At 43.0% G+C, this 19,587-nt stretch overlaps 1 protein-coding gene across 1 annotated transcript in view; it reads right to left on the reverse strand.

The window, feature by feature from the left end:
* mtm1 (myotubularin 1) overlaps positions 1 to 18,823 on the reverse strand; it is a 28,875-nt gene extending 10,052 nt beyond the window's left edge. Inside the window, exons 1-14 of the mRNA XM_083788854.1 lie at positions 18,727 to 18,823; positions 14,536 to 14,614; positions 13,002 to 13,074; positions 12,801 to 12,895; positions 11,602 to 11,712; positions 11,103 to 11,204; positions 9,093 to 9,176; positions 8,308 to 8,457; positions 5,177 to 5,362; positions 4,231 to 4,413; positions 3,614 to 3,769; positions 1,910 to 1,957; positions 1,593 to 1,685; positions 164 to 277 (exon numbers count right to left, since the gene is read on the reverse strand). Coding sequence (XP_083644980.1) covers positions 164 to 277; positions 1,593 to 1,685; positions 1,910 to 1,957; positions 3,614 to 3,769; positions 4,231 to 4,413; positions 5,177 to 5,362; positions 8,308 to 8,457; positions 9,093 to 9,176; positions 11,103 to 11,204; positions 11,602 to 11,712; positions 12,801 to 12,895; positions 13,002 to 13,074; positions 14,536 to 14,592 — 1,452 coding nt within the window. The 5' untranslated portion in view covers positions 14,593 to 14,614; positions 18,727 to 18,823. The remainder of the gene's footprint in view (positions 1 to 163; positions 278 to 1,592; positions 1,686 to 1,909; positions 1,958 to 3,613; positions 3,770 to 4,230; positions 4,414 to 5,176; positions 5,363 to 8,307; positions 8,458 to 9,092; positions 9,177 to 11,102; positions 11,205 to 11,601; positions 11,713 to 12,800; positions 12,896 to 13,001; positions 13,075 to 14,535; positions 14,615 to 18,726) is intronic.
* Positions 18,824 to 19,587: the final 764 nt, after the last annotated feature.

Genomic DNA, 19,587 nt, shown 5'->3' on the forward strand with positions numbered 1-19,587 from the left:
CCAACTAGCACATCGGGAGCAATTAGGGGTTCAGTGTCTTGCTCAAGGACACTTTGACAGTAACTCTGGGGGAGCCCGGGTTCGAACTGGCAACCTTACGGTTACCATCCAGGCACTCTACCCCTGAGCCACTGCCACCGTGTGTGTGTGTGTGTTACAGTACCTGTTGTTCTCGTACACTCTCACAGTTGTAGAGGAAGGTGCCAAAGCGACAGCTGTAAAGGTGTTCCAGAATGGTCACTAGGAGACGCTCATTGAACTCAAACGCTGTGGGGAACTGCGTGACAACAAAGCAAGAACACACAGAGAAGACCGTTAAGAAAATGGAGGACATTTAAACCATTGACCACTGATTTAAACAGCCTCACAGTACTCACATTTTATTGCTGCGTTGGGCAGGAACCTCTTATCTGTATGTTCTAACATTTCTTTCGCCAATTAACGCACCTGCTTGATCATGCTAGATGTTTTGAGATTGTCGAGTATTTCCATGATTTATTGCAAATATTGTACGTTTTTACAATTGTTTTCACGTCAAGGACCATTATTTATTCAGCATCTGAGCCACAGACCATAACCTCGCATCACCAGGCTTTCCACCGCCTCGGAGGAAAGCCTGGTCTCTGTTTCAAAAGTCCGTATGATCCGGGCTGGGGCCGGATAATGTGGTTACGTCATGTTGTAGTATTGTTTTGTAGTCGCCAGACAGGATGAACAGGCGGCGGCAACTTCCTTTTCCCTCTCAATAAAAGAGAGCTTTTATTGAGAGGGAAAAGGAAGTTGTCGCCGCCTGTTCTTCCTGTTTGTTGTAGGCAAACCATTGCCTACAACATGACGTAAGCATATCATCCGGCTCCAGCCCGGATCATATACCGAAATGAAATGTTGCCCAGGCTACACAGACCACCATTTGATGAGGTGTAGCCTCTCAGACCCAAAACGTAGAATATTCTGTTGTCGTTGGATAAGATTTTGTCTGCATAGGAGAGGCAACAGGCAAACGTTGATCAGAAAAACAATTCTTCTACATTATTTAACTGTGTAACTGGTTTCATTTTACACTCTCAAGAGTTAAAGATCTACAGTATAGAGGGGTCCATGTGGTTACCATACTCTCCATCATTTAGCTGGGGGACCACCTGGAACCCCCTCAAGGTCCACTGGTGGTAGCCTGGTTAATAAACCAGACTAATATCGCACGGACCGCGGGATATTAGTCTGGGGAGGCTCAGCTTGGATTTCATTTCCAGGGAAACATTTTCTCTTTGACGCAATTGGTCAGAGCTACTGTCAGTCAAAGGTCTCAAGCATTGAAAGTCACTGTACCAAAGCCCGCCCATATTGCATACCATGTCCCGATTGGCCGCCCACATTCTCTGGTGTAGGAAATGGGCGTACAATTGAGCCTCTCCAGACCGAAATCCGCCGGCAGGCAATTTATTTTTGCCAACGGCTGATTCGGTCTGGTTTATTAACCAGGCTACTGACGTAGGGCAATAATTTACAAAAAAAAGAAAAAGAAATACAAACATGAAAAATATGGAGATAAAAGGTTTCTGCCCCGACAGCAGCGATATGTACTCTTCTCCTACCTGTCTGCTCATCTGCCAGACACAGTCGATGAACTGAACGAAGATGGGAGACCTCTCCTGGTCCGCATGGTTCTTATCGCCATGACCTATCCTCTGAGCACACGCACACACACACACACACACACACACACACACACACACACACACACACACACACACACACACACACACACACACACACACACACACACACACACACACACACACACACACACACACACACACACACACACACACACAATGAACAGCATTATTAATTAATTATTATTATCATCAGCTCTTTATAATTAGTATTATATGAATATAAATGTTCTTACGGAGGTGAACTTGTGTCCAAAGCTGATCCATTCCTTCTCAATCAGCACCTAGAAAAACACACGGCTTAGAAATCTAATTTACACTGTTTAGAAACAATAACACCCACACACAATGTTAATCAGACCAGTGTGTGTCCTTAGAGTATATATTTCTAGAGAAGGCACCCAGAGGAAACCCTGAGGCGAAATGGACATAGTGGCCGGATTTGGTAGTGCAGCTCGAGCCAGCGCTGCTCCGTTGACTATCATTGCGCACGTTCATGTGATTGGGGCCATGACACGTGAACGAATGTTTCATACGTGAACGCGCACAAACGGCACAATGATAGTCAACGGCAGCGCGTTCATGTGTTTGTAACCAATCAATCCCAGAATGCACTCTGTTCCTACCAGGAAGGAGGAGTGAATCCGCCTCATGCGCTTTTGAGCAACTTAATGCAAGTGGATGGGAGGAGAACTCGGGTGTCTTCTCTATAGATATATAACTCTATGTGTGTGTCCAGTGGAAACCTCGTATGAATCTGATCTCAGGTCAGAATGGGTTAAGAACAATACCCGCATAATGCCTAAAATAGGGTGGTTAATACGGGACCTTTTTTTACTACAAAAATTACCAAACTACCAAATTGTCAAATAATATAAGAAATAGACATTTTCTTTTTGCTTTTTGCAATACTTTTGCAATACTAGACAAAATGTAATGCCTCAACTCCTACAATTCCAAGTGCTTGTCAGGGTGAGGTGTCCCAGGGTGACCCTCCCTGTCACAGACTGAAGATGTTGAGGGAAATATACGTATTCCCTTAGATTAGTTCATATATACACTTTAAATTTGCTTTGACATGTTTAATCTTTTAACATCAGTATGTTTACGCTCAGTTGAGCATAGGCAGAGGAGGCGTGTGACCCAAGGCCTCTGTACGTACATATCAGACCTCAGGTAACTCCTTTCTCTGCTAAGGGCCTGAAACACACCACGGTCAAGCCTTGTCTCCTGGTTCAAACTGGTTGCTTTGCTGGCAGACTGCCGGTAAGATTTATCACTTGGCCAGAAAGACACACTTACTGTCTGAAATCTGTGTACTCCATTATATACGAATGTTTGTTCATTTATGCCTCATGCTACCGCCGCAACCGTCTCCATAAGAGCAGTTGTGATCTCATCAAGTCGACTTTTCATTTTGTTCAAAAAACGAACACTCATGTAAGGTCACGAATACAAGCGGCTGAAATTAGTTTTCTTCGACGGGTGGCTGGCATCTCCCTTAGAGATAGGGTGAGAAGTTCAGTCACACGAGAGAGACTCGGAGTAGAACCGCTGCTCCTTCGCCTGGAAAGGAGCCAGCTGAGGTGGTTCGGGCATCTGGTTAGGATGCCACTCGGGCGCCTCCCTAGGGAGGTCCTCGACGCATGTCCCACTGGGAGGAGACCCCGGGGCAGACCAAGGCGCAGGAGGAAATACATCGACTCTCTGGCCTTGGAACGTCTCGGAATCCCCCAGGAGGAAGTCACTAATGTTGCTCGGGAGAGGGAAGCTCTCTGGTGGAGCTGTTGCCCCCGCGACCCGACTACGGATAAGCGGTTGAAGATGGATGGACGAACACTCATGAGGCCAAACAGCTGTCAGACCTGACTTTATTTCATCTTGCTGCTGAATAGTTCCCCAACAGAACACCTTAGCTGTAGCGTGTAGGATCCACTGACCTGGAAGCCCCGTAGAGTGCGGTAGTGGCTGTCCAGCATCAGCATGGCCAGAGACGTGAGCTGGGCGGTTCGATCCCAGCCGTCGCTGCAGTGGACGATGACCGAGTTACCAGAGGAGACCTTATCCGCCACCTGGATGGCTCCTGACAACACCAGCTATGAAACAAATATATAATAATAATAATAATAATATAAGACTTCAATGCACATAAATAAATGCGTGTAATGCTCTGACAACACCAACTATAGAAAATGCATCCATACACTACCGTATATTGTATATATTTGTTGGGTGGAAACCTCATTATGTCCAAAACGGTTTGCGTTTAACCCATTCTGACCTGAGATCAGATTCATACGAGGTTTCCGCCGGACACACACTGGTCTGATGAACCCATTCTGACCTGAGATCAGATTCTAAAAATGTCAGTCGCTCTTCGATTTTTCAAAAATAGCAGACCTACAAGCTCTTATCGCGCCAATGCTCTAATGCTGTTGACAACACCAGCTTAACAAAGTGGATAAGTTATACTTCTGAAGACGTAACAATAAATCACACGCGTGCGCACACGCACACACACACACACACACACACACACACACACTGAACTATATACCTTGATGTGTTCCAGCCAGTGCGTAGACTCCAGACTGGACAGCCAATGGGACTCTTCCACGTTGGGATAGACAATGTCCTTGAGTTTCTTCAGGGACTCTCTCATCACGTGAATGTTGTGGATGTCCAGGAAAACCAGCTCTGCGTTCTGATACTCGTCTCCCTCGTAGCCTCCTCCTGTAGCCTGGGGGGGGGGGGGGGGGGGAGGGGAAGCGGGACATGATATGAATTGAAGCACAAACGCCAAATCTCAACCACTGAAATAATGTTTTGCTGTGTGTGTGAAGAATAAGTTATTTTACACTTCTCCTCCACCCTCATCTCCCCATTGGTTCTCAATGTGGGGCTAGTTAAATCAGTGGTTCCCAAACTTTTTAGCTCAAGACCCAAAAGAGAAATTAGACATTTGCATGGGACAAATGTCCCCATGCTACTTCTTAATACTTATGATGCCCCAGGTCGTGTCCACATGTCTGTGTAAAATTATATCAATTTGCAAATCGCATGCACTCTCTCGGTCTCTCTCTCTCACTCTCTGCCCCTCTCTCTCGTGCACTTAAAAAAACAAAACAAGCGAGATATATAAGGAATACCAGTTAGGCTTTAGCTATTTTTCAATAGCATAACATAATGCTTAAAACACCAAAAGGGGTTCCCAGCCAAAATGGGTTAACCCATTCTGACCGGGCACCCATTTTGGTGTCGGCATCATGTTATGCTTTAGCTATTGAAAAATAGCAGATCTACAAGCTCATATCGCGCCACCGAGTGGCGCGATACGAGCTTGTAGGTCTGCTATTTTTGAAAAAATTGAAGAACGACTGACATTTTTTAGAATCTGATCTCAGGTCAGAATGGGTTCATCAGACCAGTGTGTGTCCAGTGGAAACCTCGTATGAATCTGATCTCAGGTCAGAATGGGTTAAATGGTGTAGGCGTGTCATCACCTTGTTGGCCACAGCGTTGACGTTGGGCCGCGCGTCGTAGATGGTCAGCTTGGCAGTGCTGTTGGCCTCTCGCACCAGGTCCAGGTAGCGCTCGTCGTCCTTGTTGCGCTTGCCGGACATGCCGACCAGCGGCTGGCTGCACCGCGCGATCACCGCCTGGTTCTCCCTGTGGATCCACGACAACACCTGCACACACACAGCTTTGGATCACTATACTTGCGAGGACATTTTAGGACAGCGATTTTATTGTACGCATCGTGCGCTGCTTGTACAGTGAGGTTTTCAATGTAATGAGCCCCAGGATGCAGGGATGGTTTAGATGAGTCCCAGGGACATTTTATGAGTCCCACTTCAACTACGTTAGCCCATTCTGACCTGAGATCAGATTAAAAAAATGTCTATTACATCCTGACAGTTTCATTATTAACCCATTCACCTGAGATCAGATTCTAAAAGTGTCTTCGATTTTTCAAAAATAGCAGACCTACAAGCTCGTATCGCGCCACTCGGTGGCGCGATATGAGCTTGTAGATCTGCTATTTTTCAATAGCTAAAGCATAACATGATGCCAACACCAAAATGGGTGCCCGGTCAGAATGGGCTTAGGAGTCATATTTTGCCATTTTTACAAATTGCAGCATTTAACACCCATTTCATTTCATATGGTTAAAATATAAGTAGTAGTTTTATTGCGTCCCTTAACCCATTTTGGGCGGGAACCCCTTTTGGTGTTAGCATTATGCTATGCTTTAGCTATTGAAAAATAGCAGATCTACAAGCTTGTAGGTCTGCTATTTTTGAAAAATTTGAAGAACGACTGACATAGAAACATAGCTTTAAGAACGACTGACATAGAAACATAGCTTTAAGAACGACTGACATAGAAACATAGCTTTAAGAACGACTGACATAGAAACATAGCTTTTTCAGAAAACTGTCAAGATTTAGAAGACATTTATAGAATCGTTCCCAGGTCTAACCAACATGTTCAGAGCAGAACTGATCTTCATAACGGCAAGTATGTATTTGTCTGCTCATACTTGGATTCAGTTCTACTAGATCTCTTCTCCACTAGTCCCTCCATAACATGTTAGTGTAGTTGTCTCCACCAGGCCGAAGGCATGGGGGGAGAGTATGTTTTGCACTCCGTCCGTCCGTCCGTGTGTCCATCCGTCCGTGTGTGTGTCCGTGAGCAGCTAATCTCGGCCACCGTTAACCCGGTCGATGCCAAATTTTGCACACACACTCCCTGGATGCCAACGATGAACCTCTGCCCCAAAATTTCCAGAACGGCCTGTTATAGCGCCACCAGGAGGCCGCTTTGTGCAAAACAAGTTTTTGCACAGTACACCTACAGATTTTGTCCAAACATCGCGCAAATTGGTACACAGTCTCTCTAGAGCCATTCAACGAAACGGGTCTTTCAGATTTCTCAGACTCCATCCTGATTGGTTAAGATTGGCTTCCAAAGTTCACAGGAGTGCTCAGTTTCAAACAAAATGCTGCAAATCATGAACACATCGTGTGATTTTTTACTTTTGTTGCCCTTTTATCCAACCACCAGATGAAGGCAAGCTGCAATGTCCTACATTCATATCCTGGTGGAGACCTGTGCCCAGAAGGGCACTTTTTCTAGTTTTTACTAATATTACAGCCGCCGAATTATTAATATTTTCACTAGAAACAGAATGTATCAAATATGACTGACTGACTGACTGTTGTAACGATACAGGGACACCTCCCTGACAATATCGCTGAGACAGTTTATTTTTGGACAACAATTCTTATATGAGACAATTTAAAAATGTAACTTCTGCGACCCAGCCATAGACTGTAAAGAATACAGTCTGTACTAGTACCCAGCCCAGGGGATGAGCGAGTGACGTCAGGACTTTGGTACAGATTTCACCGTCTGTCCGCTCCGCTGTAGTGCTGACATAATTAAGTGACATTATTCCTATAAAACAAACGTGTGTTAACTTGCACTATTATTATTATTCTGAATTGATTCTGAATTGAACTTTAATTCACACATTAATCATGTCACCAAGATTGCCTTTTTTCACCTTAGAAATATTGCACGAATCAGAGCCTATTTGTCCTTGTACGATGCAAAAACGCTAATCCACGCCTTTGTTTTTTCTCGGCTTGACTACTGCAATGCACTCTTTTCAGGACTGCCTAAGAAAACAACTGACAGATTACAACTTGTCCAAAATGCAGCAGCCAGAGTTTTAACTAGAACTAAGATGAGAGAACATATTACTCCAGTTTTGGAATCACTGCACTGGCTTCCGGTTGTTTTTAGGATTGATTTTAAAATTCTTTTACTTTTTAATGTCGTTGCCTTGCTTTTCTTTTATTCTCCATTGTTCTGTAAAGCACTTTGAGCTGCATTTCATGTCATGAAAGGTGCTATACAAATAAAGTTTTATTATTATTATTATTATTATTGTTTTCTCTCTTTTCTGTCCTCTCGCTTGTTTTCTTTCTTTTGCTCTCGTTTGGTTGATTTTCTCTCTCTTGTTTGTTTACTTAAATGAAAATACTCACGCTCTGTAATGACTTCATGTCAGTACAGTACAGTACAGTACAGTACAGTACAGTACAGTACAGTACAGTACAGTACAGTACAGTACAGTACAGTACAGTACAGTACAGTACAGTACAGCACCACTCACTTCAGACGGGAGGGGGAAGTGCACTAAAGCATTATGGGCATTGTAGGAATACAGCAATCCAGTCAAACCCTAGTCAATCACACAGACTTCATTATTTTTCTGGTGCACATTTAGTCTTCGTCGGGGAACCTTTTTTTTTAACCCATTCTGAACGGGCACCCATTTTGGTGTCGGCATCATGTTATGCTTTAGCTATTTAAAAATAGCAGATCTACAAGCTCATATCGCGCCACCGAGTGGCGCGATACGAGCTTGTAGGTCTGCTATTTTTGAAAAAAATCGAAGAACGACTGACATTTTTATAATCTGATCTCAGGTCAGAATGGGTTAATCAGACCAGTGTGTGTCCTAGTGGAAACCTCGTATGAATCTGATCTCAGGTCAGAATGGGTTAAACGAAATCAAGCCAGTTTGAGAAGCAGCGATTGAGCGGGTGGGTCAGTGACTCACGGGGATGCGGCATCGTGACCTGAAGGTGCCCACCCTCTTCAGGTCCTCCTCGGTGGCTTTGAAGGGGACCGCCAGGATGGTGGGGTAGGTGTCGCACAGCTCGTACTTCTCGTTGATGAAGGTGATCCTCCACTTGTCGTTGGGTAAGCCCTGCAGGAGACAATGGGAATGGCGTTGCTTTCGGGGGTAGGGGGGAAACCATGTCTATAGCCCAAAAGCGTCACTTTTCATGAAATGGAAAAAAAAAGATAAGACGTGTTCCATTGGATCCAATGCGGTTGTTAAATTAAGTGTTAAATAGCTCTATTGTCTGATAGTAATCATTGCTATAGAGTTTTTGTTCATTAACAGGGGGTTTCCCCGTCTCTTCATGCCCTTATCATCATACATCAATCACTTTTGGCCTCACTTTTTTATCCTTAGGTCCAATCCGGACTTCTCTGTCCTCATTTCTTTATCCTCAATATGTGCATTGCTCAGTCAATCAAATCATAGCTATGGGGTGCTCAGCCAATCAAATCATCATTTTTAACTAAAAAAACGTTTCTTTCATAATTAATGGAATTTCTTTGATTTTCTTTTTTTAATTATTATTAATTTATGAAATTCTTCTGGGCAATTTTTTATTTTATTTATTTATTAATGAACATTGTGAATTTGGGCATTTAAAAAAGGAAATATTTTAAAATAATAATTAAAAACAAAATGTAGGAATGGAAAACTTGGGTCCCACCACTGTTTGGGAAACAGTGGAACAGAGTTCTGTGAGTGGTGTGGATTCTCACCTGTCTTCTGTACTCTTCCATGGGTTTGTAGACGCTCCATCCATTCTCTTCATTTTTCTCCTGGCTCAGATATGCAAACAGATTCTACGGACACATGGACACAAGGTTCAGACACAAACACAACGTTCTGACCTGAGATCAGATTCATACGAGGTTTCCGCCGGACACACACTGGTCTGATGAACCCATTCTGACCTGAGATCAGATTCTAAAAATGTCAGTCGTTCTTCGATTTTTTCAAAAATAGCAGACCTACAAGCTCGTATCGCGCCACTCGGTGGCGCGACCTGAGATCAGATTCTACAAATGTCAGTCGCTCTTCGATTTTTCAAAAATAGCAGACCTACAAGCTCGTATTGATATGAGCTTGTAGATCTGCTATTTTTAAATAGCTAAAGCATAACATGATGCTGACACCAAAATGGGTGCCCGGTCAGAATGGGTTAATCCACATTGATGATAGTGCTGTCAAACGAGTCTAGGAACCCATCTATGAAATCTGAGAACAAGTTTAATCTGCAACACAATTTTATACAATACGTTCTGGGGGGTGAGGGGGTCCCTTCTTCATCCGTCTCTCGGCTAAAGGGGTCCTTAGCCTGAAAGACGTTGAAGACCCCCAGCTGTACACCCAAATCCATGGGTTATTATTATAGCAGGGTTCTCAACCTTTTTGACCTCCCGGGAATGCTTTGGCCATGTCTCTGCTACTTCATAACTGTCTCATTTGATGGCTTAAACTATGCACCGTCGACTCTGCACGCACATATCTGTTATTACATCTGATGCTATTTTTACCGCCTCGTTCCACTGCTATTTTTTTAATGTCACCTGCAAACCAGTGATGTGATCATATAAACCAGTTCTTGTTAAAACAAATAGCCAATCCGGAACCATTGGTTCTCAAAGTGGGGCTCGGGGACCCCAGGGGTCCTTGGGATAGGATTACAGGGGGTCGGTCGCCAGAAAAAGAAAATTAATACAGCATCACAATCTGCTATACACTGGAAGAACTACACAGAGACCGCTGTCATAAAAAAACTCTGAACATTATAAAAGACACTTCCCACCCCGCTCACTCACTGTTTGAACTGTTGCCATCAGGCAGACGGTACAGAGTGATCAAGTCCAAGACCAACAGATTCAGTAACAGCTTCTATCCCACAGCGGTAGTTGCACTCAATGCTGCTAAAAAATTATCTGTTGCTGCGACACTTTTTAGTTTCTATTATCTATTATCTATTACCTTCTATTACTATCTATTATCTTAAGTACAATAAGGGTTTGTTGTGCGATAACAGCTGGAAATTACATGTTTGTGCATTAGTGCTGCTGGGGTTGTGCAATAACAAGAAGTCATGTGTGTTTTTGTTTTATCTTGTACAGTATGTTGTTTTGTGATATGATGCACTGATTGGTTGGCACTTTTAATTTCGTTGTACACGTTGCAATGACAAATAAAGATCTATCTATACAAAAACAGCAGATCTACAAACTCACAGACACCAGCTCGCAGCACGGAAAACAAAGTGACACGCTGTGAGCACGTATTGGAGCTTGTACATCTGCTTATTTTATTTTTTTTACATAAGATTCTGGGGCGATCCCTGGCACAACACATTTTCAGATGTTGGCAGAGGAAGTGTAAGCGCCCAGGATTACATCAACCCATTCTGACCGGGCACCCATTTTGGTGTTGGCATCATGTTATGCTTTAGCTATTTAAAAATAGCAGATCTACAAGCTCATATCGCGCCACCGAGTGGCGCGCTACGAGCTTGTAGGTCTGCTATTTTTGAAAAAATCGAAGAACGACTGACATTTTTTAGAATCTGATCTCAGGTCAGAATGGGTTCATCAGACCAGTGTGTGTCCGGCGGAAACCTCGTATGAATCTGATCTCAGGTCAGAATGGGTTCATCAGACCAGTGTGTGTCCGGCGGAAACCTCGTATGAATCTGATCTCAGGTCAGAATGGGTTAAAGAATTATTTTTGGAAAACACACTCACCAGGCCATGTGAGACAGGGAAGGCGTATCTGAAGAGGATGTCAAAGATGTCTCTCCTGCTGTGTCCTTCCTGCTTCAGCGCAAACCTCAGATTCCTCATGTCCTGATGACGGATCACACAGAAAACATGATAACTATCAAAACTATGAAACTACTTTAGTTCATCCATGGCAATTTAGTTAAGTGTTCCATGTTGGACCTATCACGCATCCTTTCACCATAAATGTTTGACATGCAACCTGGGCAAAATAGTGGGAAAAAAAAGGCAAATATGTTTAGGGATAAGGGGTGGCAAGACAAGATAGGGCCCTGTGACACTGAAACTACATGGAAATGACCCATCAGAAACATCACCAACACACACACACACACACACACACACACACACACACACACACACACACACACACACACACACACACACACACACACACACACACACACACACACACACACACACACACACACACACACACACACACACACACACACACACACACCTTGCAGGTGATGTCCAGGCCGTACGCGTTCTCTCCTCTACTGGAAGCTCCGCCCATCTTCTCCACACGACAGATGGCGCCCAGCGGTACGTCCAGCGTCACCGCGACGTCCTGGGGGAAAAACGCCAAGAAATCACGTCGACCCATCACACTACTACTGTCACACAAAAGCCTCAAAAGTAACCGTTTTGGACATATATATATCGACCGAGACGATATACCATTACATGGTGAAAAACAAACCCATTCACACATTGTGTATACTATTACATAGTGGAAAAACAATGAATGGTAGCCACTGTTGCTTTGCATCTTCAATGCCACTGGCTTCCATTGAAAATGAATAAGAGCCTGGTAAAGTTAATGGTAAGACTGTAGCTTTGTATCTTCGTTATGTCGCAAATTCACAGGGCGTCACCATCTATTGGCATAATAATAATAATGAATTGCATTTTTATGGCGCTTTTCTATGCACTACGTGCCTACTCAAAGCGCTTACAATGGTTCATTCATTCATACATTGGGAGGTGAAGCGGCGAACAGTCGACGCCAGCGTCCTCACTTCCCACCCCCAATCCAACCCTTGATGCTGAGTGTCAAGCAGGGAGGCACTGGGTCCCATTATTTAGAGTCTCTGGTATGACCCGGCCGGGGATCGAACCCCCGACCTCCCAGTCTCAGGGCGGACACTCTAACCACAAGGCCACTGAGCTGGTATTAGACAACTTCAACTTCCAAGTTCATACGCCGGAAAGCCCCGCCTTTCTAGACTCTCTGCCTTAGGTCGTGAGCTGGCCTTTCTCTCCGCAGATGATGAGTAAGGCTGAGAACGAGGCAGTGATTGATTGGTGATTAGCCCATTCTGAACGGGCACCCATTTTGGTGTCAGCATCATGTTATGCTTTAGCTATTGAAAAATAGCAGATCTACAAGCTCATATCGCGCCACCGAGTGGCGCGATACGAGCTTGTAGGTCTGCTATTTTTTGAAAAATCGAAGAACGACTGACATTTTTAGAATCTGATCTCAGGTCAGAATGGGTTAATCAGACCAGTGTGTGTCCAGTGGAAAACCTCGTATGAATCTGATCTCAGGTCAGAATGGGTTAGAAGATCTGTGAAGAACCCATTTAGACCGAGTGCCGCAGAGACATTACTTTCCCTTGAGTGTGTGTGTGTGTGTGTGTGTGTGTGTCTTACTGCGTCTGAACTCTTGAAGTACAGTCTGTAGTTGGTGATGAATACTTTTCCTTTGAGCGCTCCACTGAATGGGCACATGTAGATGATGTCTTTATCTACAGGGGAACGAAAGACAATGTGTTCATTAAATTATCGATTATTTCTTAAATATTAAACATGTTCCTTATAATAATCATATTCAATGGATGACTTCACGCTCACCTATGACTCTCTCCTCTCCTGGCAGCAGAGTTACGTCTGCTAACGGCTCCATCTTCAAAGACTCTCTGGATGTCTGCGCACGCACACGCACACGCACACACGCACACACACACACACACACAATTATACTCTACGACACAATAGAGGGCTTCAAGGGACCAAAATGTATTCAAGTTTTTTTTTTGTGTAATTAAACTCATTTTCAGTGTTGTCGAGTAATACAATATCATATATAAAAAAAAGAAAACATCACAAATCACAATACATTAGAGATTAGAAGATCAATAAAAGGTGTACATGTGAATTACATAGGTTACAAATAAAAGCTAAGACCAATTTCAAAACTATCTAAAAACAGTTACATATTGTGGGGATCTGTATGCGCTCACCAAGGTTTTAAAACGACTCATGGGTACCAATGTGGTCCATTTCAATGTGGTTTGCAGGCCACAGAAGCCAAAAGCAGTTTAGAATTAACTTTTGGTACCTTGAATTTTGGGGAAATGACTTTATCTGGTGTGGTAGGGTTCAGACTAGTCCCATTTCAGAGACGATGAGATGTATTTAGGACAATCTCCAAGCATGCCTTTATACAACTTACAAGAACAGGTGCCAATGCAGTCGTCTCTCTGTCAAAATGATGGACCAGAACCCTAATAATGGGCCAGTGGAATTCATTCTGAGATGCTGTTGGTTCAGACTTCTTTTTTTAGAATACTGCCAAATTCCCGTACTTCCGGCTAGGTCTTGCTAAGCACAAACCTAATTGTCTCCACCAGGCCGAAGGCATGGGGGGAGAGTATGTTTTGCACTCCGTCCGTCCGTGTGTGTGTGTGTGTGTGTGTGTGTGTCCGTGAGCAGCTAATCTCGGCCACCGTTAACCCGGTCGATGCCAAATTTTGCACACACACTCCCTGGATGCCAACGATGAACCTCTGCCCCAAACTTTCCAGAACGGCCTGTTATAGCGCCACCAGGAGGCCGCTTTGTGCAAAACAAGTTTTTGCACAGTACACCTACAGATTTTGTCCAAACATCACGCAAATTGGTACACAGTCTCTCTAGAGACATTCAATGAAACCGGTCTTTCAGATTTCTCAGACTCCATCCTGATTGGTTAAGATTGGCTTCCAAAGTTCACAGGAGTGCTCAGTTTCAAACAAAATGCTGCAAATCATGAACACATCGCGTGATTTCCGTGAAATTGTGCACCCACATTCCCACTAGGCCGAGGACGAAAGACGAAATGCCACATGAACAATTTCAACTCAGCCTCAAGGTGGCGCTATAACTGGCCGAAAAGTGTTTTTACATCTAACTGCACGGATCTGTGGATAACTTTGTATGCCAACTCCCTAGTTTACTTTTGTTGCCCTTTTATCCAACCACCAGATGAAGGCAAGCTGCAATGTCCTACATTCCTATCCTGGTGGAGACCTGTGCCCAGAAGGGCACTTTTTCTAGTTTACACTGGAGTTGTATGGGGATTACTGTGCGTGCGTGCGTGCGTGCGTGCATGCGTGCGTGCACTTACATTGGAGCTGTTGGTGTCTGTTAGAGTGGAGTTGTAGTTGGAGATTGGGGAGGCCATCACTCAACCACTGGAGCTGCTCCTACAGATAACACAACAAATTTGTTCATTAACTGCAATCCAGGCAAAGGTTTAAATAATGGTGATTTGGGTTGGGGTTTGTTTTCTTTTACCCCTTTTCTCCTCAATTTATGTCATTTCTGTGTGTTGTTGTCACTGCTGTTATGTATCCTATTCCTAGTACTGACTCGCGTCACCTGCCAGTGAGGAGCCCCCACGGCTCTACAAGCTTCAAACGCTTGTAGATCAGCTATTTCTGCAATTTAGATTTTTTAACCCATTTAGACCTGGGTTCGACGATTCTATAAAAGTCTAAATCGTGACAGTTTGTCTGAAAAACCTATGTTTCTATGTCAGTCGTTCTCAAACATTTTCATGTCAACCGACCCCCATCTGAAAATATGTTGTTCCAGTGACCACCCAGAAGCAAAGTTTTGAGTTAAAAACGTTATTTTCAAAAATAGCAGACCTAGATCTGCTATTTTTCAATAGCTTAAGTATAAGAATGCTTAAAACACCAAAAGGGGTTCCCACCCAGAATGTCAGAAATGTCTTTACATATTTAACTTATTCTGTCATATCTAACCTGTGCAATTTCTTATTGCTGGAAAGCCTAAAAGGCAAAGAGTTTTAATTCACATGACTGTTCCAAATGTTCAATGCCAAAAACGCAATTAAACAGCACCCATGCAGCACGTGAGTCTGAGGTGGTGAACTCACAATCACACATCAATGTTTCATTGTAGTCTGTGCGTCCGTGCGTGCAGTATATTTGATTTTGGCGTCAATGGGTGCCTATCTTCAACAGCTGTATATCTGGTGCTAAAATGCCAGCAATGCTGCATGCTTTTACTAACATTCCAGACTTCCCAGCAATCAAACGGTGGGACGCAAGTGCAGACACACAGAGCAGCATGACATTGAGAGAGACTGCAACTGTCATCACAATACAATACATGTGTACCGTGTGTGTGCGACTGGTCATGCTTTGGGATAAATACAATGTAGAAATCACACCCGTGTGAAGTGAGGGGTGCTAATATATTAACCCATTCTGACCTGAGATCAGATTCATACGAGGTTTTCCACTGGACACACACTGGTCTGATGAACCCATTCTGACCCGAGATCAGATTCTAAAAATGTCAGTCGTTCTTCGATTTTTCAAAAATGGCAGACCTACAAGCTCGTATCGCGCCACTCGGTGGCGCGATACGAGCTTGTAGATTTGCTATTTTTCAATAGATAAAGCATAACATGATGCTAACACCAAAATGGGTGCCCGGTCAGAATGGGTTAAAGTCTAACTCATGTTGATTTAGGTGATGTAAAACAAACGGTGCCAACACAAACATTAAACACCAACAATAAAGAGACAATATGACGTAAATGACACATTATGATGTAAATTTTCCCTTCATTGTCAATGAAAAAAAAAAAAAACATTGAACTAAAGACAAACATTAAACCCGTGTATAGCAGGGGCTGGCGCCACTCAAAAATACATAGTGAATAAATCAATACCCCCCCCCCCCCCCCCCCCCCCAATATTGGCCTCTGAGATGTAGTGGAGACGATAGAACTAAAAGCATTGAATGTTGGATATACTCTAGTAAGGTTGAAGTACCTCAAAATTGCACTTAAGTACAGTACTTAAGTTACTTTCCACCACTGTCTCTATCCTCTGTGGCTGGCGCTTTTGAGTTTCGAGTGCCCTCATATTTCATTGATAAAACTATGCACCTTGATATCTGTCATTACATCTGATGCTATTTTTACTATGCTATGATGCTATTTTTTCCACTGCTATTTTTACCACGCATCTGATGCTTCTATCAAGCACCTTAACCCATTCTGACCGGGCACCCATTTTGGTGTTGGCATCATGTTATGCTTTAGCTATTGAAAAATAGCAGATCTACAAGCTCATATCGCGCCACTACGAGCATCCAATCAGAAAGGTCCTATCTGATTGACAGCCCATACATCCAAACAGAAAGGTCCTATCTGATTGACAGCCCATACATCCAAACAGAAAGGTCCTATCTGATTGACAGCCCATACATCCAAACAGAAAGGTCCTATCTGATTGACAGCCCATACATCCAAACAGAAAGGTCCTATCTGATTGACAGCCCATACATCCAAACAGAAAAGTCCTATCTGATTGACAGCCCATACATCCAAACAGAAAGGTCCTATCTGATTGACAGCCCATACATCCAAACAGAAAGGTCCTATCTGATTGACAGCCCATACATCCTAAAAGAAAGGTCCTATCTGATTGACAGCCCATACATCCTAACAGAAAGGTCCTATATCTGATGGACAGCCCATACATCCAAACAGAAAGGTCCTATCTGATTGACAGCCCATACATCCACACAGAAAGGTCCTATCTGATTGACAGCCCATACATCCAAACAGAAAAGTCCTATCTGATTGACAGCCCATACATCCTAACAGAAAAGTCCTATCTGATTGACAGCCCATACATCCTAACAGAAAAGTCCTATCTGATTGCATTAAATGACGTTAAACTCACTTTGCCACCGTGCATGCTGCACAATATAGCCTCGATGTGTTTCATATACATAAGGAATACTATATAATGTTGATATCAGAGAGCATATCAGACAGTTAATGTAACTAATCCATAATACAAAAAAATGATTGATAAGTTATTGAAACAATCAATTGAAAAGGCAGGGTAAGTGATGTGTTTTTTGTTAAAATGGTAAAGCACTATATGCTGATAGTTATCAGGATCACTATAGAATCCCCATCTCTTTAGTAATGAGATTCTAGACTCCTATAGCAGACATTTAGCAGAAATGTGGTTGATTGCCAATATCAGCTAATCAGAGAGAGTACCCATTTATCAGCTTCAATTGCATAGGCCAGTGTTCCAGCTTCGCTTATTTTGTCTGCTCATGTCTTTGTGGCATCACGTTTGATTTCACTTGTGTGATCTGTGCGCTGTGTGTGTGTGTGTGTGTGTGTGTGTGTGTGTGTGTGTGTGTGTGTGTGTTGTCTATTGGATACACAATTGGTATCCCTGACCTGAAAATGCATCTTCTGTTTCATAAAAGAGCTACATGGAGGTACATGGAGACTCCCGTTACTGAGCAAGCACTGACACAAAGAAATGAGCAGACGAAATTGGAACTGAACACTATATGACATGAAGCTGACAAATGGCTACTCTAGTCTCTTCTGATTGGCTGAAATGTTGCAACCTAACTCAAACTGTATGTTCTGGTTATTAAAGAGCTGGACTGAACTATAAACAATTAGTAATTAGTAATTATACAACATTTACAACATGTACAACATTCATTTCAAGTGATGATGAACACATTAATGCATTACTAACCACGCACTAACCACTGTCTACATAATGAGTTTGCTACAGTAATTATAGTCTATTTTTAGTCCCAACAGTTTCCTTTTGAATGCAGTACTTTTACTTGTAACACAGAGCGGTATTGATACTTTGGCTTTAGCACAATTTTAATGCATGACGTTTACGTAAAGTTGTAACAGAGTATTTATTAATAATTTATTCTGCACTGTGTACTTTTACTCAAGTACATATATCTGAGTATATCTCTTCTCTTCCACCACTGACATGTCACAACTCCAAAAGCGACACCATGGAATTAATTCTGGTTCAGGAAAAATAAGCATTTATAGTCCATCCAAAGGGACGCCATGAGCTATGACGAGAGTATCCATTCCATACTGTACTTATGTATAAAACAGTCCTCAGTACTTTTTTCCCCACCAAGGCATTTGTTTTTCTTTATTTTATTCATATTTTTTCACAATTTCAGCCCAAAATGCAAAAGCACCCCAGAGACAAGTACTTAAACGACCGGTAAATAAAGATACTGTACTTGGTAACTAGAGGTAACGCATTATACATGACATGATGATATGATCATTCATAGCCCCAGCAACACCAGGAAATATACAGTATAACCAAAGGCCTCAAAATGGACACAGCCTTTTCAAAGCGCTCTTTACAGCTCCATAAATACTTGTAACGCGTGTAACGCACCGCGCAGCCACTCCACGGACCACGCGCGTGTTTTTATGCTCGTCGTTGTGTCGGTAAATACTTTTACTCACCCGCAAAAAGATGCGAATTTCTTCCAGAGTCCCCGAAATTAAATTTCTCACTCAGTTTGTTTCCCCTCTCCGTGCGCCCGTAGGAAGAACAACTCCATACCGGACAGGTCACGTGTTGGCACGTCAGCGCGCCGATTGGCTGGCGGACCGCAAGGTTTGTTGGGAGGTGTAGTCTTCCCATTATGAAGGCTTGGCTCTGGAACTCCATAACGGAGTCACGTGTGAGCACGTCACGGCTCCGATTGGCTGGTGGCCACGGAGCAGTGATTATAATAATAATAATAATAATTATTATTATTATAGTAATCATCATCATCATCATCATCATCATCATCATCATAACACATTGTATAATTACCTTTATTGCATGTTGTGTTGTTTTATTTCAATACTATTTAAATACTAATAATATTAGTAGAATATTTTCATATATTTACTGTATGTATGTAGGCTACACCTTTAAATGTTCAGATGAATTGAAAATGGAGGACCCTGATGTAAGCAAGTGATTTTCTGGTTTCATCCTCGATACCATATTCTACATACTGAATACAAATTTAATTTGATCATTTTGATCAATTTGATCAATTTGATCAATCAATCAATCAATCAATCAATCAATCATAATCGTTTGTATTATTTGCGACCGTATAGAGCGCAGATTACTATGAAAACCTGCAAATCCGTCAATCCGTCAGTCGGTCACGCCTCCATATATGGTTATCAGTCGATCACGCCTCGTGACATCACGCCTCGTGACACGTCACATCATATGGCCGATTGGCCGTCAGTCCAGAGTCGTAACACGCTCCATATATGGCCGTATATGAAGATCACAACACTGACCTTATCAAACCCTGG

Source organism: Protomyctophum parallelum, assembly GCF_964188405.1.
Source record: "Protomyctophum parallelum genome assembly, chromosome: 18".
NCBI classification, from domain to species: domain Eukaryota; kingdom Metazoa; phylum Chordata; class Actinopteri; order Myctophiformes; family Myctophidae; genus Protomyctophum; species Protomyctophum parallelum.